General features: G+C 39.4%; 1 protein-coding gene across 3 annotated transcripts in view; it reads left to right on the forward strand.

Annotated features, from left to right (window-relative positions):
* Positions 1-26,245, forward strand: part of NSMCE2 (NSE2 (MMS21) homolog, SMC5-SMC6 complex SUMO ligase) — a 249,982-nt gene that overhangs the window by 43,821 nt on the left and 179,916 nt on the right. For all 3 annotated transcript variants that reach the window (XM_002710541.5, XM_008255900.3, XM_070075483.1), the window contains one exon: positions 15,586-15,692. In XM_002710541.5, the coding sequence (XP_002710587.2) occupies positions 15,586-15,692 (107 nt within the window). The remainder of the gene's footprint in view (positions 1-15,585; positions 15,693-26,245) is intronic.

The raw sequence follows: 26,245 nt of genomic DNA on the forward strand, positions 1-26,245 counted from the left end.
TGTACTAAGGGTACTCTAGTATCACCATCAACTGATGTGGGCAGTCTTATTTTTAGTCATTTTGGTACATACATAGTGGTGTCTTATAATGAATTTAATTTACATTTTCCTAGTGATCAGTAAAGTTAGGTACCTTTTCATGTGTTTATATGGCATTCACCTATTTGGTGAAGTATTTATTCAAATCTTGTTTTCATTTGTTATTGGACTGGGTTTTCAGTTACTGTTGTATTTTTAGGTGTTTTTGAAATATATATTCTGAATACAAGTCTATGCCCTTCAGAAATTCTTTTGAAGAGCAAAAATGTTTAATTTTATGACTTAAGTTTGTCAATTCAGTCTCTATGGTTTGTGTTTTGAGTATTGAATCAAAGAAATCATTACCTAATCCAAATTCCCAAATATTTTCCTCTCTAATTTTTTTCTATAAGTTTTATAATTTTCAGTTTACATTTAATTATGTGCTCCATTCTAAATCTTTCTGTGTGGTGTAAGATGTGAGGTACAGATAGAACTACCTGTTTATTTATTTATGTGTAGCCAATTGTTGTAAAGACTCCTTTTGCAGCTAAATTGGCTTTGCACTTTTGTCAAATTAGTTGTCTGTTTATTTCTGGGCTGTTCTGTTGATCTCTGACTATCTTTAAGACAAAACCACATTGTCTTGTTATTGAAGCTTTTTAATAAATCTTGACATCTTATAGTATTAGTCCTCCAACTTCTTTATCTTTTCTTTCTTTCTTCTTCTTCTTTTTTTTTTTTTTTTTTTTTTTTTTTTTTTTTTGACAGGCAGAGTGGACAGTGAGAGAGAGAGACAGAGAGAAAGGTCTTCCTTTGCCGTTGGTTCACCCTCCAATGGCTGCCGCGGCCGGCGCACTGTGGCCAGCGCACTGCGCTGATCCGATGGCAGGAGCCAGGTACTTCTCCTGGTCTCCCATGGGGTGCAGGGCCCAAGCACTTGGGCCATCCTCCACTGCACTCCCGGGCCACAGCAGAGAGCTGGCCTGGAAGAGGAGCAACCGGGACAGAATCCGGCGGCCCGACTGGGACTAGAACCTGGTGTGCCGGCGCCGCAAGGCGGAGGATTAGCCTAGTGAGCTGTGGCGTCGGCCCCAACTTTATCTTTTCAAAGTTGTTTTGACTCTTCTAGATCCTTTCAGTTTCCATATAAATGGATCAGCTCATCAATTTCTACAGAAATGTCTGCTGTGAGTTGATTGCTACTGTGTGCCCTGCAGCCTGAAGCTCCCTCAGGATACTAAGGTGGAGCAATTATAGGTCTCTTCCTTTCTTCCTTAGGAGTCTAGTATTTTATAAACCTTTTTAAAATTTTTGTTTTTATTTTTCTGGTTGTTTCAGTCAGAGGATAAGTCTGGTCCATTATTCCATCTTGGCCAGAAGTGGAAGTGTATGGTAGACTGTTATAAACAACAGAGAAGCATCTTACACTTGAGAAAAAGAATGGGTAACAGCGTGGAAGAAGGAGTAGAGGGAAAAGACATTTGAAAAGGGAATCACAAAGGTGAAGCCGGTCACACATCTGAGGAGGAAACTGTACACTTGGAATAAGCACACTGTAGTTGGACAGAAGCTCGAGTGGATGCTGGCAGGCAGAGCTGATAGACTCTGTGACAGTTAGATGTGGAGGATGCTGACCAGGAGCCCAAGATGACGCAAGGGCTTTGGTCTTGTGTATGGCTTATGGTACAGTTCTGCTGGGCTGCACAGACTGGGTGACTGTACGTGGGATTGATGGGTTGGAACCTCTGATTTTATAGATACTACTGCACTGGTGTAATGGATACCCTGGAGTTCAGAACCAGTTACGAATTGATACTAATAGCTCTTTATTTCTTTCTTCACAGTTCGTTATAGTTATTATCCCCAAACAAATACATTAGTGAATAATCCATCCCATTACAGAAGTGGATGTAGTTTACTTTGCCCAACAAAGAGTTCTCGGAGAGGTTTCTAGTAGATTTAAGCATTTATGGATGATTATTTCCTTGATAAGAGGCTTTTCTTCTCATTTTTGCAAGGATATACTTTGACTTTATTTTTTATTTTTTTCAAAGATGTATTTATTTATTTGAAAGTCAGAGTTACACAAAGAATTAGAGAAAGAAAGAGGTCTTCCATCTGCTGGTTCACTCCCCAATTGGCCACAATGGCCAGAACTGAGCTGATCTGAAGCCAGGAGTCAGGAGCTTCCTCCTGGTCTTCCCACACAGGTGCAGGGGCCCAAGAGCTTGGGCCATCTTCTGCTGCATTTCTAGGCCACAGCAGAGAGCTGGATCGGAAGTGGAGCAGCCAGGACTTGAACCAGTGCCCATATGGGACGCCAGCACTGAAGGTGGTGGCTTTCCCTGCTGTACCACAGTGCCAGCCCCTTGAGTTTGTTTTGTAATCATAAGCTTAACCCTCCAATAAGTAAAGAATTCAACAAATAGGAAGAAAAAAAACAAAACAAAACACTGTTCTTGAACAGTAGAGAAAGGGCTGTAAAGAAAAATCAAATCTCAAAATGTCAATTTCACTCCTATACATTTTTTGGGTACTCTGTTAGTTACCACAGAGCAGAGCAAACATATGACATTTGTCTTTCTGGGACTGGCTCATTTCCCCAAGTATAATGGTTTCCAGATATTTGTCTTTTTGAGACTGGTTTATTTCACTAAGTACAGTGGTTTCCAGATAAGAGGCTTTTAAAGGAGGGAAAACAAAGAATCTTGGGAGATTGACTTCTTGAACTGGCAGCTGATTTAAGTAAATTAAGCAGAAAATAGAGCATCTTAAAGTCTGAATGTAATTAATGAGAAAAATAAGAATTTCTTTATGAAATAGGAGATCTTCCCACCACCTGCATATATGGAGGGGCAAATTTAAGAAGATAGGCTGTATTCGATTGGACAAGTATAACAGTGTTTGTAGTAAATTATGATAAATTTCTTTTCTGGGCTTGTCATTGATTTGAATTTTATCAGATCGAGTTGCCTTTATTTTTCTGAAATCAAATTTATTTTACTTTCCAAAAATAATAAACACAGCAATTATTCTCCAACAGATAGCAGTGTGAAATAGACTTACTCCCACTTTCTGTGATTGTGGCCCTTTCACTCTTACCTAAGAAATGTCAGTCAGAACAAAATCCTTCTCATTTAGACTAACCTTTAAGAGCTGAATAAATAATGTAATTATAATCCCTGTCATCATAGGTCTTACAGTAAACTTTTGATCAGATAGCTTGGAACTAATACTTATGGTATGGTTTTTGAGGATTTAATTTTTTTAGTTAAGCTGTTCCCTCACTGACTTTGTATTTTAAAGTAGTCTGACCTTATTGGTAATCTTCCTGGTATGAATCTGTTTAAAATAAGTAGAGATGCTACTTTATCTAAGGCAGTAGCTGTCCATATGCAAGTTAAGATCATTAACCTTTTTTGAGTAGCTGTCTCATTAATGAATTTATTTGATTTTTTTTAAAGATTTATTCATTTATTTGAAAGTGAGAGTTACACAGAGAGAGGAGAGGTGTGGGGGGAGGGAGGGAGAGAGAGAGAGAGGGAGAGAGGTCTTCCATCGATGGTTCACTCCCCAATTGGTCACAATGGCCAGAGCTGCGCCGATCTGAAGCCAGGAGCCAGGAGCTTCCTCTCAGTCTCCCACCTGGGTGCAGGGACCATAGAGAGAGCTGGATTGGAAGAGGAGCAGCTGGGACTAGAACCGGCACCCATGTGGGATGCTGACGCTTCAGGCCATGGTGTTAACCTACCGTGTCACAGCGCCAGTCCCGATGTTTTTGTTCTTCATCACCCTAGTTCCTCTCCCCTTCTCCACCCCAGCACCGCCTTTTAAAAATAAGATAATTGTCCTGGAACAGTAGGGATGCTTTCTAGCCTAATGCTACGTAGATTTTAGGAGGCATGAAACAGAGGCATGAAAATGGGTTATGCCCACAAGTGGTAGTTAGAATTGGAAGAACCATGAGTTGAATGACTTTTAGTTCAAGGCACCTAACTTCTCTGAGCTTACTTTTTCTTCCGTAAAGTGACATAATAATAATATCTTATCACAGAAGTATTAAAAGGGTCAAATGAGATACTATATATAAGTTGCTTAGCATAGTTTCTAGCACATGGTAAGTGCTCAGTAAGTGGTAGCTATTATTTAACTTTTTGAAAGTAAAGTATGACAGGCAAAGTTGTTAAATTTATATATCACGGAAAATAGGGAAGGCTAGTTGATAAATTAACAGATTGAAATTCAGAAAGATTTCTACCTCTGGAATAAAATGGAACACCAGTTTTCAAAAACATGAAATTTGATAGTCTTACGTTTTGAATTTTAGATAGAAAAATTCTTTTGTACTAATACAGAAAGGGAGCAGTCTGGCTTATTAGTCATTTCTGCTGAATTTTCTAGTTTTTTTTTTTTTTTAATCGACAAGACCATCTTGTGATCACACTGATATAAGTGCACGATAATAGCGCTATTGTCATAGTTTTCATTATTTACACCATGACAATAATGATTGTGTTTTATCCTGGAATCCATCTGTAAAGTGACAAGCATGTAGAAATGAAGGCAGATCATCTAAGTTGAAGGACCTTGACGACTGTTACTTGTCCTGAGAAGGCACGATTCGCAGGGTAGAAAATATCTAACAGCCATCTTTAGGTCTTTGAAGGACTGTGGCAGGCAGTGGCTTTACCTGCAATGCCACAGTGCCAGCCCCAGAAAGTTGAGACTTTCTGTATGCCTAGAAGATTGTTCTTCTGTAGCTCTGGAGTAGAGGACCAGCATTCAAGTCTTGCTTCTGATATTGAGGTGCAATTAGTTAATCTCTCTGAGCCGTATAAAGCAGAGAGCAGGAGGTTATGAGATGTAAATAACTAGCGTGTGTGAAAGAGGAATTCAGGTTTGTTGTTGGCATTGCCTGGCACTGTGCTAGGAAGGTACTCAGTCAGCTGTCTTTTTGGAAGGACTAATAATTACAACTATTCAGCAGCAAGATAAACTTTCTCATCACTCTTAGAAACAAAGTCGTTAGTTTTATCAGGGAAAATTACAAAATTTTACATGGAGTATAAATTTCTGAAAGCTCTTTGAGAGAAGATACAGTGCTTACGCAGTTCATTGCTCTCTGAAGGGCACCCATCTCAGTGCCAGGCACATAGGCTGTGCTTGGGAAATAGTTGTAGAATAAGCGAATGGAAGTCCCCCCTCCCCCCCAACTAATGCTCATATTCAGTTCATTTAGCAGCAGTCCACTCTCATTTCTAAGACGGTTGCGTATTGTTCCCCAGATCTGTGTACCTTTTGGCTGTTACTTAATTAATTTATTTAAGATTTGTTTATTTGAAAGGCACAGAGAGAGAGAGAGAGAATCATCCATCTACTGATTTACCCCACAAGTGGCCACAACAGGCAGAGCTGGGCCAGGTTGAGGGCAGGAGCCTAGAACTCCATCTGGGTGTCCCACATGGATGTCAGGAGCCCAAGTACTTGAGCCATTCTCTGCCGCTTTCCCAGGTACATTAGAAGGGAGCTGAATCAGAAGCAAAGAAGCCAGAACTTGAAACCAGCACTCCAGCATGGGATGCTCATGTAGCAAGTGGCAGCTTAACCCACTGCATCACAATGCCAACCCCTTGCTGTTATTTTAGAATGAATATTTTGACATTAAACTGAAGTAGCTTCTCATTGCTCTTTGTGTCCCTGTCTTGAAGGCCAGAGCAGCAAGAGAAAATTGACATGACTTTCATTGTGAGACCTTCTTGGAATGGTTTCTCTAACTTAGTCATTTTTAATTCCTTATTTTCTACCTTTTTTTTTTTAAGATGTATTTATTTATTTGAAAGGCAAAGATACAGAGAGAGAGAGAGAGAGAGAGAGCACTTTCATCTGCTGGTTCACTCCCCAAATGGCTGGAGCTGGGCCAGACCAAAGCCAGGTGCCAGGAGTTTCTTGTGGGTTTCACAAATGGGTACAGAGGCCCAAGGACTTGGGCCATCTTCTGCTTCTTTCCCAGGTACATTAGCAGGGAGTTAGTTTGGAAGTAGAACAGCTGAGAGTTGAACCGGTGCCCTGTGGGTTGCTGGCACTGCAGGTGTAGGCTTAACGTGCTATACCACATTGCTGGACCCTCTACTTTCTCTATATATTTTAATTTCTATAGTCCTGTTTAAAAGGGATGCCTTATACATGGCATATTTCCATGGAAAATAGTCCCAAGAATTTCATAGCAGTGGTAACCTCTGGGAGATGATTTGAGATGGGAACCTCCACATTATTTTACTCTTTGAATTTTTCACTATGTACTTTAATGATTTTTTAAAAGTATTTTTAAAAGCAATTGAGAGAACCTCATAATTATAAAAAATTTATATTGGAATGCTGAGAAATGCAGCAAGATAACTTCTGTTTGTTAAGTCTCCTCTTTGAGATGCCAGATTGAGTGCTTTCCCTGAATTCTTACTTTTTTTCAGTAAACATTTAAGCCTTACTCTGTTTTGTCTTTGCTGTCCCAGACTGATGTGAGAGCTTTGATACTGAACCCAAGTCAAAGGCAGATTCTGTTCCTTGACACTCCTGGGCCAGAGCAGACCTTGTGCCCAGTGACCTAAGCCATAAACCACTGCTTGGGATGCCTGCATCTCATATGGGAGTGCCTGGGCTGCAGTGCTGCCTCCAGCTCTGGTTCAGATTCAGCTTCCTGCTAACGTGTCTGGGAGGCAGTAGATGACAGCTCAAGTAAAGAGTCCATGATACCCATGTGAGAGACCTAGGTGGATTTGCTGGCTCCTGGCTGTGGGCTGACCCTGCCCTGGCTATCGTCGGTGTTTAGGCAGTGAACCAGTGGATGGAAGATCTCTTTCTGTTTTTCTCTCCATTGTTCTACATCTCGAATAAATAAAAATGAATAAGCATACATTAAAAAAAAAAGACTCCTGGGTCTCCAAGTCTCACACTGTACATAAGACTTGGACACAGCCAAGGACTTGAAGATGAGAGAAATGGCAGACACTGAAATTACGTTGGTTGAGAAATGCTGTGCAAAGTTTTTGGCTGCCTTGCATTCACTATTTAGTATTTAAGTAAAATGAAAACAAATTTTGTGGCTGACACTGTGGCGCAGCGAGTTAACGCCCTGGCCTGAAGCACCGGCATCCCATGTGGGCGCCAGTTTGAGACCCAGCTGCTCCACTTCCAATCCAGCTCTCTGCTATGACCTGGAAAAGCAGTGGAAGATGGCCCAAGTCTTTGGGCCCCTGCACTTGCGAGTGGGAGACCCAAAAGAGGCTCCTGGCTTCAGATTGGTGCAGGTCCGGCCGTTGCAGCTAATTGGGGAGTGAATCATCAGATGGAAGACCTCTCTCTCTCTCTCTCTGCCTCTCCTTTCTCTGTGTAACTCTTTCAAATAAAAATAAATAAATCTTTAAAAAAAAATGAAAACAAATTTGAACTTGAAGCTTTGGGTGCCTTACAATAGATGGCCAAAAGGGATCTGTGGATATGTTTTAAATTGATAGATGCCCGTAGTTTTGTGTTCACATGCTTTTGATGACCAACTGAGGTTAATTTGTGATTTTGTAAATTTCATTCATCATGGAATTTATTTCAGGCAACATTTTGAGTTATATCCTTGCCATCAAAGTTTATAGATTATTAACACACTCCTAGGGAACTGTAAGTTTAAATAATAAAGACGGCAGGGTGGTCATTACTTTGAGTAACTTTAAGTCAGTCAGTGTCTCTTTCACTTTATCTCTTAAAAGGAAGTACTTTTTGGAGTATTCCTCCAAGAAAAGAACAAGTTATTCTTTAGACCATAACTTTTGCATGAAGTGTGTATTTTCCTTATTCCTATGTAGCAGTTCAGACCCTGTAGCTGTGCCTTCCATGAAACTAAGTCTGGCCTGAAGTCAGTCCTGACTCCATCATTTATTAACTATGTGACCTGGGGCAAATGACTTAACCTCTGTGAGCATCAGTGTCCTTATCTCCACAGTGTTTAATCATCTAATTCACATTGTTGGAACAAAGGACTGGATGAGGCCCTTCAGAGTACCTGCCATAGAGTCAGTGCTCAGTGGTTTGTTCCTGTTTTAAATCCCTTTCTCTCCTGTTCATGCTCAGTGTTTTTGTTTGACCATTTTAATTCCAAATGTCAGTCTCTATGGAGAATAGTAAGGGCATTTGTTTAGCCTCCCCCCATGTCTGGTAAACATCTGAGCAACACTCACCCTTCAATACAGACTTCAAATTTACATTAATCTGTTAAGCCTTTCCTAACCCTGTGCTGCTGCTTGCTTCAAAGTGATTTTCCCTCTGGCTGACTTGTGCTAAGTACTCAGTAAGCATTTGCTAGGGAAATGAGTCTGTGAACTTGGGAAGGGTGCATGTTTACCAAGCTTCTCGTGGATCATTGCAGACTTGGGAGTTCAACTTAGCCCTTTAGAAGTTAGTGTGGACAGCCGAGAGGCTGAAGGACAGGATCTTGACCTGATGCTTTTTCATTCCAGGGGAAAATAATTTGAGTATTTAGGCTAAATAGATTTGCAGAGGAGTTAGTCATTCTGTAACAAGGGTGGCGGACGCCCACCTTGAGGGCTGTGTAGAGCCCATGAAATTATTTGATCTGGCCTTGCCAAGGCAACTGCAGGCAGGACATGAAATTCAATAAATCTATAACAGGCTAATTTTTAAGTTGATACTTTTGTATGGCCCACAAATGATGTTATAAATATCTAAATGGCTCTTTGCAGGAAAAAGATTTACACTCCTTGAAGTTTAATGCTGTTATCATTATGGATATTTGTTAGTCTTATTCTGGGCCAGGCCCTATGCTGATCATTTTATCTACTTTATCTCTCTTAGACCTCATAACAACTTTATGAATTAGGTGTACCGATTGTCCAGAGGAGGAACTGAGACTGTAATAAAATGACTTGTCGAATACTTTATAACTGGAAAGTAACATCATATAACCTAGATTTGAATGAACTTGATCCCAGAAGTGGAATCAGTTCGGTTTATGTGTCACACAGCTTCCCTCTTCTGCATCATGATAAGAGAATTGTGGATACAGAGGTGGGTGAGACAGTGCTAACTGTAAAGGGGAATGCTTCTGGAGGGCTTCTCCCTCAGTCACTGTGTTTGTCCAGAAGCCAGCTGCTTACTGACTGGTGGCACACACTGTTATACTCTGCACTATTACTTCCAGTGGGAGGCAGTTATAAAATGTGGACCACACTAATATTTATGTGGAGGAATAATTATAACTTGAAAGTACAATGTAGTGAGAAGTACCCCAAGTTTCTATTAAATGTTGCTCAAGCAGTGAGTAAGTCATTAATTTCAACTCCTGATGTATATATAATGATTGCTTAATATTACACTGCCAGGAAACACACATACACACACACGCACACACATACACACACTCATAGAGATAGGCTTGTGTATAGCCAAATAATGCTGGATAGGGTTGGAGCTATGTTTTCAGTTAATTGTTTTTGGCGAGGAGAGATTGGTGGTATGGCTTATACTGTCATTTGTTCAAGTTTATCCAAAAAGAATAAATACCTTTTTTTTTTTTTTTTACAAAGTGTGGAAGAATGAAATTTTAATTTGGAGAAATTGGGAAATACTTGTTCCCTGTATCAGCAAATAAAATTTCCGTAGTATCTTTCCCATTTATTCTAAGAAGTTTAAAATATAATCAGGCAATTCCCTGTCTCTTTTTCTTCATTCCTCTTTGCCAAAATGAACTGTTTGACATTTAATGTTTATCAGTTTCTTCTGAGTATATGAGTCATGTGGAATGGAGTTAGCAACCCCTTAAGAACATTAAGTGTCTACTTTGTCTTACTGGTTCCTGGTGTTTTACTAATAAAAGGTGTGGAGCTGAATTTAAGCGACTGTATGTAACTGATAGTGTTCCTGTGCAGACATGCCTGTCTATGACTTTGTTCAATAAAAAAAAAAAAAAAAACCTGATTCTACATAATTTGTATTTGGAATGAAGATTCCAGGAGGTAGCTTGATCATGGGCAAAGCCATGCAACTGATCAGAGACATAAAGTTGGAAGAGGTCAATAGCTGGAATTTGTCTTGAGGGTTTACCTCTAACACCACACACATACACACCCACACACACACGTGTGGTTTCAGTTATAAAGGTAAAAAGATTTTATGAACTTAGAAGGTCTGGTGTATTTGATTCTATTTTGAAGAAGAGAGAGAATTCTGGAAAAGAACCATGTGGTGAGGCTAGGGAACACAGAGTAAAGCAGAGACAGCTAGTGTAGAGAGAGGTGTGTGTAGATCTTCTAGGGCAGGTGTCTTCCTTGCCGTGTCTGTTTCACTGAAGCCAGTTCTACTGGAGGCCTGGGGGATGATGAGGGATCCTGTTTGGCTCTGGGTACCAGGTACTGCAGAACCCATCATCTTGGCTTCCTAAACTCAAGGCTGGGCTTCAGGGAAGAGAGTTTATTCCTGTCCAGTGGATGCCTTAAGCTACAGCTGTTGACCAGCTTTAGTTTGGGAAGGGCCCTATTTAGAATAGATGGTCAAGAAGCTGTATCACTTACCTTCCATTCTTTCTGAATTGGTTGCCGGTCTGGAATGAAAGTTAGATTGGTGCTCACTTGGATTTAGGAAAGCCAAGATCATCTGCTCCCTTATCTGTTGTTGTCTTTTAACCTGTGGCCTAGAAAATGGCATTATATCGGTCAAATGAAGTGTGAGTAGACCCTCAACAATGTTGGGTGTGGCACTGGATAAATTCATGTGACAAGGTCTTCAAAAAGTTCACAAGGAAAAATGCATGGATTTCAAGAATTTTCTGTACTACAGTGAACTTACCTGTTACCATTTTTCCATGAACTTTTTGAGGTGCCATGTGCATAAGAAGGACCGTATTGCTCCAGGCCTTCCACCTACATCTTTTAGTCACATAGGATCTGGAATTTGTCTTATTTGGGAGTCCCCGTCTGTAAAAATAGCTAATCTGTCTCCTCCTGTCTTTTCCTTTCTCACACCTGTCTCTTCTCCCTCATTTTGTCCCAGGGCTTTCCCATCGCAGACAACCGGCGCCGATTGGTACTGTTTTACTTTCAAACTTCTTGCTGCCTCAGCCATCATCTTCTATTGTTTTAAGTTTAATTTGATGAGGACACCAAATCCCCTATTTCTGTTTCATGTTGTACAGATCATGTAACGTTAATGCCTGTCCAACACTTCAAAAAGAGAGAGTGGTAATAGTTGTAATGTTGCTGTTAGTGCGTTTTGACATTGAGTAACAGATGATGTGTCTAATGAATAGTGTGGAGGCTTGAATTGCATAATTATAGGTGTTTTTGATTAGGGAAATCATATGCAGGCCAACTTCTTCCACCCAGAGACTTTTATATTCTAAATACCAGAGTACTTCAATCTAAAAAGAAGCCTTCCTTCAGTGATTATCATTCTTCATTTTTCCAGGGTTTGTCACTAAATAGGGAAAACCAGACAAACCAGGAGCCATGTTTTAAAGAGAGATTTAATTCTGTGCTCTTCCTCTTCTAAATCACACTTTGGACATTCTCTCAGTAACACTGTATCAGTTCACAGTGGTCTGGCATAGTGTTCAGGACAGTGCTTACCCGAATGGTTGCATCCAGACACGTGGATTTGTAGAACAGCCCTTGTTCTGGCATACTTACAGAAGCAACAACAATTTTGTAATGTAAATCACTGGACTTGATTTGCTGGGGCAGGGTGGGGGTTGTATTTCAACTAGTTATTGTACTAACTGCTTGGAATAATTTCCTAATGAGTGTGCTGGGTGACAGATTTCACAGAGACACCGTGAACTCCCCATGAGACTTCTCCATGTATTTATTAGCTTGTAAATGAACATCCAAATAAATATCTTAGGTAAATGTGACTAACGAAAACAGGGAATGGTATATTGAAGAAATTTGAAGATTCCTAGCCTTCCTAGACTTTGCCAGGTTGGGGGATGGCAATCAAAGATATGGAAAATAAAAATGAGTTTTGCCTCTGAGCTCCACTCAGGAGTACCTTTGCAACATGAAGCCTCCCACAAGGCTTCTCTTGCCCTTGAATGTTTTTCTGTTGCCACCTTTCATTGGCTGCCTGGTAGTTGGCCGTAGCCAGTTCAACTCTGTGGGTGACTTAGTTGCTTTTACAGTACTTCAGACTAGCTTTGCTGATGTGAAAGATCACTTTTCTTTAATGTCAAGTCTTTTTAATCTTCTAGACAGGAAGCAAACATTTTCTTTTTGTTACCAGTTTCTTCTGCTCCAGGACTTTAGAAAGGGCTATCCAGGACTAGATGCTATAGCTTAAGTGGCATTGCCCAGTAGTGTTGGTTTATGCTAACAGACTGACTACCAGCAAGTTGAAGCTCAGGGCCTTTGACATTCTTCTACCTGAGGACTTGTTCCCGGGACATTCATGGAAGAGTTAGAGGTGCTTGTCCCTCGATGTTTAAACACCATTTTGCACAAATGAACGACCATTTACACTTTGTAGTTAACGAAGCCTGAGTTGAGGCCTGGCTCTGCTGCTCACCACCCTCATGGCCTTCAGCAAGTTGCTCCACTGTTCTCATGTGTAAAGAAGAGATAAAACTATTTCTTAATGTTGCTGCAAGGTTTACTGTAACTCTGACATGCCCAGCACAGTGCTGGCACACAGTAAAGGAAGAATTCACTCGTTGTTAGCTGCAGCATTATTATAAAATATATACAGGTTGAGTATCCCTTATTCAAAACACTTGGGATCAGAAAGTTTCAGATTTTCAAATTTTTCAGGTTTCGGAACATTTGCCTATATGCAGGGATGAGACTTATTGACACTTGAAAAGTGTCAAGTTTTGGAGCAATTTGGGCTTTCCAAGTTTCTGATTAGGGATGCTTAGTGTAGATGAGTTTATCATCATGATCCTTATTTTGTGTGCTTTATCATTCATCTGCACCAAACTTCTGCAGTGCCAGGCTTGTAGAGGTGTAGCATAGTAGTGTTTTCTTCTTGGTATTGCCTTTCTGTGAATTTTCACCTTTTGTGTGAATCTTTCCTTCCCTCAGATTGTGCTCGTGTCAACTTTTTTCCTGTCAAAAAAATTTACAGTGACAATATAATAAGCAAATGTGTATATGTCATAGCCTCTTTATATTTTAGTTGAGTTGAATATCTGAGATAGGAAAATTTATGGTTTGGCAAAAGTTTAATTTTGACATTTGTGAAGTAATGGCGTAGGAGGATACTGCAGGAAGAGTTGCTCTAATTTTTATTAGATCTCATTCTGGCCCTCAGATGGATTAAAGTCTGTTAGAAGAAATGAGAAAAGCGATTGTTTATGATGTAAAATATCAAGTATGGGTGTTAAAGATAAATTAAGTGGAGGAAAAGATCCTTGTAGGCTGGTATAATTTCAGAATGTAGGCCTTGAGTTTAGCCCTTGAAGGATGCAGAGGGTTTAATTTGGTGTAGATTTTCAGGAAGGGCTTTCAGTAGAAGGGGGAGGGAGAATGCTGATAGTGACAATATCAGGTAGAACGGAGCGTCTAGCTGGTCAGTCCTTCTACAATCAACCCTATTCCCAGCCATCTTTTTTTTAGCCAACAGCCACCTGTACCTGCGTTTATGTGTTTATCCCTGGAAATCTCCAGTTTTTTTTTTTTTTTTTTTTTTTTTTTTTTCCCCTCCCTGTATTTGCTCTTCTTTCTCCACCATAATTCTTTGGTAGAATTGAACACAGATTCCCCATGCCTCCCTAACTTGTTGTTTCTGAAACGTGCACACAAATCAGATATTTTAAAAGAGGTTGTTAGTACAGGGATATAGGTTGACAAAAAGAATCACAAGAATTACGTAAAGTAGCCATGGCATGTTGCTGTTGAGGATGTTCTAATGACCTGTGTTAAGGTAGTGCTGTGGGAGTTCTCTTCTGACATCTCTGATTTCTGCCGCACACCAAGCTGCTGAGGCCGAACTGGCTGCCTGGGTACCACTTGCAGGTGTGCTGTGATTCCGAGTTCATTTTAAAAGCGCTGCCTTCCTGATCTCTCCCGTGTTTTCCCTCCCCTTGTTTCTGGGGGCTGCACTGAAGCATGTTAACCTGGGAGATGTTCTATGGACTGTGCTTATAACTGACTGTTGTAAAACTAAAGCATAATTTAAAAGTCTGAGAAGGTCAATTTTAAAAGCCAAATGTCAATGGATTTTTCCATTGTTTCAGATGATGTATGCTGTTTGTGGTATTGCTCTTCAGAGTAGACAGGAAATACTGATATTTTAACTGTGCTAAGATGTTTTAACAGAGAGTCCTTGAGTATGTACGTACCCAAGTGTGTCTTAGTAAGCCAACTTTCCTTTCATTCAGTTTTTTTTTAATGCTAAAATTTTTATGACCCCATGTTCTCTGTCTTTCCTGATCTGTTAAATTATATATTTAGGGCTTGGAAAAACAGTTTAGAAGCACTGTTAAGAACATTACTTTCCTTTCCAACCTGCTAGTGACTTTTTATAGTACCTTGTTCTCTGAGGATTTTAATTTTTAAAACATTGATAGAGAATTCCAATTAAGTGAAACATTTGCAAATACATTTCTAGTGATCCGTACTCTTGGTGGCTTGTTTTCTTATGTGTTTTAGGCTATATAAGGTTTTTGGTTTCCATTTTTCCCCCCGGTGTTCTGTTCATTATCCTTCAAAATTATTTGTCAGGATTATTTAAAACCTAGGAAGAAAGTGTCTTCTCCAGAAGGGGATTATGTCTGCTTCTACCAGATACCTGTAGTACTATCCATCTTGCACCGAGATTAGCGTTTAGGGTCCCTGAGGTGACCCCAGGTTGCAAATCCAGGGGGTCTAGTTTGTGGCCAGTTTTTCAGTTTGTTTTTTCTCCCTTTCCGTCCTCCTCTGTTTTATGGCCAAGACCCAGCTCCCATAGTCCTGAAGACAGGGTGGGATTATTTCTGGCTCGTTTTTGCACGGAGGAGTGGGGATCTTGCGCACTGTGGGAGGGTATTCTACCTGGGTGATCTCTGGACCCCCTTCTTGTCAGTTTCCCCTATATTTTGCCTTCCTTGCCTCTACTATCTTAGGAAACTTGTTAAGACTTGTTTGCGTTTTTCCCCCTGATTTTTTCTCAGTTGTTTTCAGTAGGAGGATTAGTCCAAATGACCTGGCCCTCATTACTGGAAGTGGAACTCTAGAACTCTCCCTTATCTAGCATTGTACACTCCTGTAGGTTTGTGTGGCAGGGACGGAACTGGACCACTTTGAGGAGGCGGCTGAGGCCGAGAGTGGTGCCATGATTGATTTAAGGTTGTACAAAAGAATGGCACATCCTGGAACTTCTTGGAATGAGTCTGTTTTTCTTTCCACCCCAACACTGCCTTTGAGCCTTCTACTAAGTGTATTTATAAAATTTTTAATGAACTTAGCATATTGCATAATACCTATACAAGATTGTTTAGACCATTGGCTAATGTAGATTATATTTGTGCAATTTTTACAGATGTGGCCATTTTAAGTGGAAAATAGTAATTGCAATCTTTTTTCCTTTCAGCTGAAGTGAGTAGTGAATATAGTATGGACAAAGCAATGGTTGAATTTGCTATGATGGATCGGGAACTAAACCATTACGTAAAGGCTGTTCAATCTGCAATAAATCATGTAAGTCTATACCACTCACCTGGTCATATTTGGTTACAACTCTCTGTCCTAGAAATAGAAACAGAAAATCAAAATTTTCTGTAGCCTCCAATATTTCCTTATCATTACTGTAGCAGCTATAAATTTTCTCTTAATCAGGAATCTTAAATATTCTCCCAGGTAGGCCACATAGATTGTCTTGCATTTTCTGTCTCAAAAATTATGGTGTAATCCACCTTTGAATGCGACAATTACATAAAATGCTAACAATTATATGCAATTTTTTGGCTGTTTTCTTTCTTTCTTTTTTTTTTTTTGCTGTTGTATTGCTTAAGCAAACAGTTTGGACCAGGTTTAGTTATTTTCCAGTTTTAATCAATATGCATCTCTTGTAAAATTCTTAGAATCAGATAATATGGAAAAGTTTTAGAGCAAGTTTAAAAATAAAAAAGGTTGGCATTTTGGTTTTTCCAGGAGCCAAACTTATCTTTGTTGACTCCAGCTGTCACAGGAACAAAACATGAGGCAGTTAAGGTGGGAACATAGCAACATCCTTTTTAGTAGTACTGTATTGAGTAAGAAATGAGCAATATGATTGCAGTAATGTTTCTGAGAAGTCCTTTGTCCTCTGAGCAGTGGAAACTCCCTGTTGAACTGATTTCATATACCTGTGTAATAGAGTGTCTTGTACTTCTGGTTTCTTTGTTTGCCTTTTCTTTCTTATAGCTATGGGAAAATTCCAAAAATCAAATATTTAACAAGATTGGCTACTGTTCATTGGAAGATAAATTTCTAGAGGTTGTTTTGTGCTTAACCTATTAAAATGTTCAATTCTGTGAATATTTCAATGATATAGTTATTTGAAATTTACCACAGTGGTGTATTTGTTGTTCAATTTAAGAATTTATATTTGTTCTAAATGTAAGACAAGGGGACCTAATGGGTGAAATGAGCCATTTATAGTTATAGGATGTTTCACTAGTTTTAATTAATGGTTAGTATTTATTAAGCATTGTATTTGTGACTTACTTTAAGAATATTTGCTTATATCCAAGTAATAAACTTGTTTGATTTGTGAAATTTTAATCTGTCCTGCCACTGTGACTGTTAGACTTGGTCTTGTGAATATTCCTTCATTAAAAAATAAGAAAAGGATGTCATATCAACATCATATTTGAAACTGGCTAATAAAGCACCTGCTTAGAAGTTTTCAGTTGTAGCTGAACCCCAGGCAGCAGTTCCTACTGTCAAAGAATGTGATTGCACTGGTCCGGAGCAGGGTAGGTCGCCAGTGTTTCCTAGAAACTCATTCTAATGTGTATCTAAGGTTGAAAATGACTTAAAAGGACAAGTCTGACTTTATAGATGAAGTGTGTTTGCTGCCAAAGATCAAAATTAGGTCTATTAGATGGATCTGTTTTGCTTTGACCTTTACATTCTGTAGAGATTTTTGATAACTATCTTTTACTTTCATACTGTACAAATATAACAGCACAGTGTATTATAGATTTTAAAAATGAGATTTGAGAATCAAAGAATTTAATGTTTATTTTCTATTAAATTTTAAGATTCACAGATACTTAAGGTAGTTTTATATCAAGTATTGAACTCTTGCCTCTTCAAGCAATTGTCACTCTTAAAAAAAAAGTTAAACACAGAGAAACCTCCATCCTCATTCATGTTCAGTAGTTAACAGTACTTATTTTATCTTGCGATCTCATCCTATTACCTTCACTCTACTAAGTGGGGAAGATACATTTCTCCCACTTTTCAGCCCTAGGCTCACACTAGAGGCTGTGGAGCAACTTGGGTAGAGAGATTCTAATGCTTGTCAGGGAAGTCTCTGGTCTTTCATAGTAGAGGAAACATCTTTGTCTTCCTTTTCTGATGCAGTTATGCTCTCTATGCAATCTTGTTACAAGGCCAAGAATAGTACATCATGATTTTACAAGGTTTCTGAAACTGAGTGGATAATAATCATTATTTTGAGGAAAATAGCTTGTACCATTTGCATATTTGGAGTTATGCCTGTTACTCTCTTAATACTTATTTTGGTGAGGGATAAAGAACGAGCAGCATCGAGGGAGGCTCGAAGGATGCTAGAGTTCCTTCGTTAACAGCAAGATCCCAGGGAATAGAAGCTCTTGCAGCCCTAGAGCGTCTTCTAAGTTGAGAAACTTACGTGGTGAAGAAACTTAACCTCTTGGACCCTCATATTCTTCGTCTATAAAATTCTTAGCCTGCCTATTTCACAAGACTGTTATGTGAATCAGATTAGATAATGTATATCAAAACACTTTGGCATTCATAAAATTTGATTTAGTGATAAGATATATTATTGCAAGCCCAGATTTCCAAACAACTTAGAAAGGTTGAACAGAATTTTCTAAAATGTTTGTACCTTATTTTACTAACTTTACTTAAGGTACTTTTTTAACTGTGGACTCTTCTACTCTGGAATTCAAGAATCGCATAAATTATGTTTAAGGTGCTTAAATTACAATATAAGGTATGGCCACTAAGATGAAGTTGTTTTTTTTTTTTTTTTTTTTTTTTTCAGAGTATTAAGAAAGAAGAAAGGTAATGGGAGCCTATAGGAGTCCTGTTTCTGTTTCTGAATTCCACAGCCGTAGGAAATTAAAAAAGAAAACTTTTTATTGTCAAGGAGCATTCATTATTTAAATAAACATTGCTGTCTTTTGCCCTCTCACTTTTACTTTCACAGAATTCTGAAGGTTATACACCTCTAGCAGGTCTTGGAATTTACTTTGGAACACTCGGAAGTATAGATCAATTCACCTGCAGTCCCTGTGTCAGTTAGCAGAAGCTCTCAGATTGCCTTCCTTTGTCCTTTGAGAAAATAGATTACTACATTCCATGGTGCTTGAAGGTAGTATTTGGTGTCAGCATTTATTTCGTGCTCCAAAACTAAAAATAAAAATGACTGTCTCTAGCTCATTTGTAGAGGGAATATTACACAGTGAGCACTAAAAATGCTTTGTCTGTAAATCATTTATAGAAACTCAGGATAAATGGGTTATATACTGTCACCACTCTTAACACTTTATACAGCATTCTATATGCCAGGCACTTCTAAGTGCAAGAAATAGGAAGTCAGTCAGCATGGCCCATGTGACCTTTACCTTCATGTTGTCCGAAGTCTAGAATAGAAGGCAAACATTTAACAAGGGACAATGCAAATGTCATTTAATTACTGTCATGATGTGTGCTGCAAAAGGAAAACGGAGCATTCAGGAAGAATTAAAACAGGGAGCATAATTTCTTTCGAAGGGAGGCTGGGAGATTTCCTTCCTGAGGGAATGGTGTTTAAGATGAAAGGGCCAAAGGAACCGTGAGGCAGGGGTGTGATAGATAACTTCCTTGTGTGAGTGTTGCATGAAATGAACGCATCTTATTTCTGATTGTCTTAATGTTAGCGTTTCAGAGTGCCTTGATCAGCCCAAGACTTAATCTGAGGAAATTGGGCCAGAGAAGTCTCATCCTCACGTGCAGTAAGTGAAAATATATAGAGTAATTGAGTAACCTACCTACCTAGTTGGTTGGTGATTCATTCATTAACAGATTTTCGAATACCTGCTATGTGCTTGGCACCGTGTTTAGTGATTTAAGTCATGACAGTAGTAGATTTAAGGATAATTCCATTATTGATACTCTGCTTCTCAAGAAACAGTTACCCCTCAACATTAATAATCATTGTGAAAAAGGATGGAAGTCATGAATGTTACTAATAAATGGCCTAACAGGTTAAGGGTAGTGTCACATTATTCGCAATCCATGATAAAATACAATGTGTATCCTCTAGTGTTTGTGATGAGTATTGTAGTCCTAAACAGAGCCTGAAATTTGCGTTATACTTTGGCGTGTGTGTGTGTGTGTGTATTTAAAGATTTATTTATTTATTTGAAAGGCAGAGTTACAAAGAGAAAATGAGACAGAGGCAGAGAGCGGGGGGGAGGGAGAGAGGAGGAAGGAAGGGGGAGAGGAGGGGAATCTTCCATCTCCTGGTTCACTCCCGAAATGGCCACAATGGCTGGGGCTGGACCAGGTCAAAGCCAGGATTGTGAAACACTGTGTGGGTCTCCCACTTGGGTGACAAGGGCCCAGTTACTCAGGCCATCTTCTGTTGCTCTTCTAGGCGTATCATCTGGATCAGAAATGGAGCAGCCAGGACTCAAGCTAGCATTCATATGGGATGCTAGGGTTGCAGGCAGCTGCCCAACCCACTGTGCCCCAGTACCAGCCCTGGAATATGTAGTTTTAAAATCATGATCCTTAATTTTATAATTTTACTTTATGCAAACTTTAAATCTGAACAGAATGTCACAGAATACCTGAGTATTGTTCTTTTAGTGTACGCTGCTTCAGAATGTTACTGTATTAGAAAATCCAAAGCCTGTGTATTTTCTTCACTTTATTCTAGTACCCTCTGTTTTTTTTGTTGTTTTTGTTTGTTTGTTTTTTTTTAAGATTTTATTTATTTGAGACAGCTATAGACAGAGGGAGAGACAGAAAGAGAGGTCTTCCATCTGCTGGTTCTCTCTCCAAGTGGCTGCAACAGCTGGAGCTGGGCCAGTCCAAAGCCAGGAGCCAAGAGCTTCTTCCAGGTCTCCCACACAGGTGCAGGGGCCCAAGGGCTTGGGCCATCTTCTACTGCTTTTCCAGGCCGTAGGCAGAAAGCTGGATTGGAAGTGCAGCAGCCAGGACACGAACTGGCACCCGTGTGGGATGCCAGCACAGCAGGCAGTGGCTTAGCCCATGAAGCCACAGCACCAGCCCCCATCTAGTACTCTCTTTTGTGTTATCTTTGTCTTATAGATAAGTAGGATTTTAAATAAGATTGTGTCCATGTATATATTTTGAACTTTTCTTTTTCTCAAATAACAGGACTTATTAAATTTTTAAAATTTTTATTTTATTTGAAAAAGAGAGGGAGAAAGATCTTCCATCCATTGATTTACTCCCCAAAGATCCGCAACAGCCAGAGTTAGGCCAGGCTGAAGAAAGGAACCCAGAACTGAGTCTCCCATGTGGGTGTCAAAGGCCTAATTAATTGAACAATCACTTGATGCCTCTCAGGGTGTACATTAGCAAGAAGCAGGATTAGAAGTAGTTGGTACTTGGGCCATGCATTCCTACATGGGATATGAGCATGCCAAGTGGAAACTTAACCACTGTGCCAAATGCCTGCCCCTACATATGTGGTTTTTTTTTTAAGTACTGTTTTACAACAGTCCCTTCCAAGAGCCTGGTGAAGGAGAGCATTTTTCTTCTTCACTGAAGCAATGAGGTGCCTTAGTGGTCCACTTGGGTTGTTTCTTAAAGATTTGTTCATGGACATACATACCCCATGTTAAGTACTGTGGTTTTTAATTGTTAGGATAACCTGAGTATTTTAACCACATTTTCAAACTAATATGTTATTGGTTAGAGGAATACAAATAGACTTCACCTAAGTTGTTGGGACGAATACAACCCTAGATATACTAAAAGTATAAATGGGTCATAGGTGTAGTTTACCTCAGCCCTGTCATTGTGCAAACTAATTTTGACTGTTTTTAACACAGCACTTGCCTGTGCTTCCTCACCCTTTACCCTTCATCATCTGGTAAGCTTTGCATTTATCTTACCCGAATTTACCTTAATATCCATCATTTTAACAAGAAATCTTATGGAGGGATCTTGCATATTGAGAATTACTGTTTTACTTAAACAAAATTGGGGGGTAGAACTTCTCTCTTAAAAATCTAATAATTTATAGTATCTGAAGGAAATTCTAGACTAGAGGATGCAATTTATAAGAAAAATTTGTGATCACCTGCTGATGGAGTACAAGAATGCACCCACTCTGTTAGTCAATTGTGAATTATTGACCAAAGAGGAAGCAGGGGAGAATTAGTTTGGGGATTATAAAATTTGAGGACAGAAGATTCCTAGCATGAGAGAAATCACTGTTACGGGAAGGAACAGCAGGAAGGTGGGAGATGACAGGGGCCTGAAATTAGTGAAGAGCTCTTGGAACCAGATGGGAAAGTCCTGGGAGGCCACCTTCTTCTCCACTGCCTGTCCCTACACTTGGCCCTCCAGGAACAGTGTGCAGCCTCTTGACACCTTTATTTCCAAAAGTTTTCAAAAGTGTATTTTATATTCCATGAATTTTTTCATCAAAAGGAATATTGCCCAAGTGTGAAAATTAACAGGGAAAAAAGTTAACTTTGATTTTTCATACTTTGGCCACTTGACCCTGGAATGTGCCTGTTATTATTACCAGTAAATAATTCTCATTCAGCGCCTTAGACTCTTTGCACCATTATCCTCTAATTAAGGATGTGTTTGGTAGCATTTTGGCTAACAACATAGTTAAGTCTGGAAATTGCTACTAGTTCACTTGCCTCTATAGGAAAAAAATCTAAATGTAAGATCTCTTAGACTATATAGTAATGTATCTGCTAGTTAATGAAAATTCTTTTTTTTAATGCTATATTATGTTATAGTAAGGCTGATTTTCATGGTTAGTTTTTAGAAATCATCTTAATGTTTTGAAGATATTAAGTGTTGGGTTTTAACCAGCATTCTAAAATGTTTACAATCTACTGACATAAATGTGCCTCTGGTGTAGCATTTTTCAAAAATTTGCTCCATATTACTTATTAATCAGGATGTGGATAAGTGTAATAGAAGAATAGGATTTTGTGGCCAAATAAGTTTGGGGAATGCTTGATTAAAAGAATTTTCTTAAAGACTTTGAAACCTTTAATATGCTTTTATACAATATGATTCTCCAAAGGAAAAGAATATTCAGAAATTTCCTAAATTACTTAACCACAAAGTTTCTTTGGGAGAGGAACTGATATTCTGCAGAGTTCACTTTGGGAAATGCTGCTATAGTCTCAGGCTCCTAATTTTACAAAAGAAGCTAAGAGGTGAGTTCAGCGGGTTGTGGCACTTTTCTGACACCCACGAAAGTGGAAGGTGTATTGAACTCTCTGCCTGAAATGGGCTTTGGTGATGTCTCTATGCAGAAGGTCAGGAAAGAGCAGGCCTCTGAAATGACAGTGCAGTATTCCAGTAGTGAGGAACAGAAAGAGAAAGGTTTTTACAAACATGCAGTGATTGCTTGCCTTTCATGGTCTCTATTTGAATCAAACAAGACCCCTCTGTGGAATGATGATTTGGGAGAGAAAAGGAGAGGAAATATTTTAGAGAAAGGAAGAGTGGACATTACAGCCTAGGGAGAAGGGACACAGCAACAGTATGGGCAAGAAAAGCATTCAGACCTTTGACGGCCCTGGGCACCTTGCCTTCAGTGACACCAGGAAATCCTGGCATCTAATTACTTGAGTTACTTAAGTGATATGAATGTTCTTTAATGTCACAAACTCCTGGTTATTGCTGGCATTGGGCATAATCTACATATAGCATTGAACCTTTGTTTTAGGTGGTCACTTTAGCCTCCTTCCATTATTGAACTTTTCACTGTGATTATACATGTTAAAGATCTTGAGATCGAGGCCTTGCCCCACTATTTGACAGAGATGCAGAATGGGATAATGCAAAAGAGGTGGAGAAGTAGATTGATCTGGGGGGATGAATCATCAAATGCTGAAGTTCACTGTAAAATTAATGCGTCTTCACCGTGTAGACTTGAAAACAGTTGCTTGTTTATTAATCACATAGTTGTTCTAGTGCCAGTGGTATGCTTAGTCAAATAAAGATAGAAAACCTTCTTGACATATGTACACTAAGTGGCTCAAAATCATTTTAGCAGTGAAATAGTTTTCCAGAGACAATAAAAATGTGCATAGGAAATTCAGAGTAATGGATAGAGCCTGTGCTTGAGTTCTGGCTCTGCACCCTCCCAGAGCCTTGGTTTCTTTTAAAGGTGGGCTGGTGCACAGGGCTCTGGTAAAGATGCAATGTGATTGCATGAAAGCACCGATACAGTTCCCTCAGACTAGTGGATAGGAGTGGTTGGAAACTTCCTTAAAGGCAAACTCAGTCCTTTGATCAAGGTGAAATAGGTGCTGAAAGGGAATTTTGAATTAAAGTCTGGAGGGGAGAGTGGGCAGCAGGTAACCACTGTGAAAGGCCAGAAATGATGTCCTTGAGAGGTTCATGGAAGATCCGCTTTCCTGGGAAGGGTTTACTCTGGTAATTGAAGGGTAAAGGTGTTTCAAGTGGAGTGGAACGCAGTGCTCATAGTTAGTGTTGTAACCAGAAAGAGTTGGGTAGCATCAGGGGAAGTGGGCTAGTGCAGAGGCCAGTGAGCATTATCGCATCTGGCTGAGTGGATTCGAAGCCCCCCGGTGGTAACTCTACCTATGTCTTTAACAATGAAATAGAGATGGTGCCCTTTAGTGTGCTCTGGTTAATGAAGAAGAGAGGAGGACAGGATTATTCTAGAGATAAGAACTAGACAGCATGTAGAAATACAATTTTAATTCAGGAATAACTTTCACTATTTTCTCTGATATTTAAGTCAATACCTTGAAGAAATGAAGCTCTGAAATGCATTTGTCTCTGTGCACGTGGTTATGCTATTTATTGGGTTATCTTGCTTACATCTTTAAGTATTTTTTACTTACTTTATTAGTAACACCTATTTTAAAAAAGTATTACGGGAGAAAAATGTGTTGGACTTAGTCCCCTGATGTATCAAATGCAAGTTGTCAGCTATATCTCAGATACATGCTCTCTGTTAGTTGTTGACAAGTGGGAGAATAGGATGAAGGTAAATGGAGGGCATATCAATGGATTTTCTGTTTTTCAGTTTGCAGTTATCTTAGTAATTTCAAGCTTTTTCATTCTCAAGTGAAACCACTGCCCGGTGAACCCTCATGGAGAGAATGGAAGGAATTTCTTTGTTTTGTTTCTCGAAGTATCAAGCTTCTGGAAACAGTGGCACTTTCATTCTTTGTGTCATGGCCAGCCAGATATTTTAACCATTGGGGCTTTCTGAATTTCATTTACTTCTGGACTTCCCTTTTTTTTTTTTAATGTCATATAATACAGCATTCTTTAAAATAGAATCGTCATGTTCATTTCTCATGGGCTAGAATAATGAAACTGGTTATTAGGTTATTTTCAATGTAATTTCCTTAATGCTTTATTTTATCTTTTTTGTTTGTTTGTTTGTTTGTTTTTTGTTTTTTTTTTTTTTTTGACAGGCAGAGTGGACAGTGAGAGAGAGAGACAGACAGGTCTTCCTTTACCGTTGGTTCACCCTACAATGGCCGCCCGGCCACGCTGATCGGAAGGCAGGAGCCAGGTGCTTCTCCTGGTCTCCCATAGGGTGCAGGGCCAAAGCACTTGGGCCATCCTCCACTGCACTCCCGGGCCACAGCAGAGAGCTGGCCTGGAAGAGGGGCAACCGGGACAGAATCCGGCGCCTCGACCGGGACTAGAACCCGGTGTGCCGGGGCCGCAGACGGAGGATTAGCCTAGTGAGCCGCGGCGCCAGCCTGCTTTATTTTATCTTAAAGTAATCATTTACCTTTCTGCTTATAGATATTGAGATTTAGAAAGGCCAAGTGAAGGTAGGTAGTTGGCATAGCATTTAAGATGCTACTTGGAATATATCCATATCAGAGTACCTGGATTCAAGCCCCAGCTCTGCCCCTAATTCTAGCTTCCTGCTTGTGCACACTCTGGGAGGTGGTGGCAGGTGATGGCTCAAGTGATTGAGTCCCTGCCATGGGAGACCCAGGTTGAATTTTGGGTTCCTAGCATCCTCGTGGCTTGGGCCTGCTTGTGGGCATATAGAAGATCACTGTTTGTTTCTCCCTCTGTCATTCTGCCTTTCAAATAAATAAAAATTTAAAAAAGAAAGGCAAGGCAATTTAACTTAAAGTTAGGAACAGTAACCAGAGATAGTTAAAGAGGTTCATCCACAGAATTGGTTTCTAGACATTCTTGCTTTCTTTTTACCTTCTCCTTAGTTGACACCTGTAAGGTCTTCCATGCTTCCACAGCTGCCTTCCAGTTACCTAGTCTGTTTGCAGTTCTTAGAATGCTCTTGGTACCAAGAAACAAGTCCTCAGGACCCAAGATGTTACTCCCTGTCATCCTGAGGTTTATTCTAGCCCCCAATATGAAACAGAAATCAAAAGTATCCCATAAAATGCTAGTGGAACTCTCAGAGAACTAAAACCTGGATGTGCTTGGAGAGAGACTCATCCCCTTGTAAAAGCAGAAATTCAATAAATTTAACTAATTAGACATATTTAGCCATATTTTTAAGAACATCAGCAAAAATATTGTATGCTCAATTCATTCCAGAAGAAATTTTTAAGATATTGCTTAAAGCACCTATAAATGATACAGTTGAAATGAGAATGTTATATCACATTTTCTGTTGTTATGAATTTTTCCTCCAGAATATGGAATTAAAATAGTTTGCCTTTAAAATAGTGCATCATTCATGATCCCATTACATTAGTAAGTTGTTTGGTGTTAATGTTCAATTTAATTATTGAATTTTCTTCTGTACCTATCCCCTGAACTAGCAGTGTGACCTTCAGCAAGTTTCTTAGCCTATGTCTCTCAGTGATTTCTTG

The sequence above is a fragment of the Oryctolagus cuniculus genome, chromosome 6, assembly GCF_964237555.1.
Source record: "Oryctolagus cuniculus chromosome 6, mOryCun1.1, whole genome shotgun sequence".
In the NCBI taxonomy this organism is placed as follows: Eukaryota; Metazoa; Chordata; class Mammalia; order Lagomorpha; family Leporidae; genus Oryctolagus; species Oryctolagus cuniculus.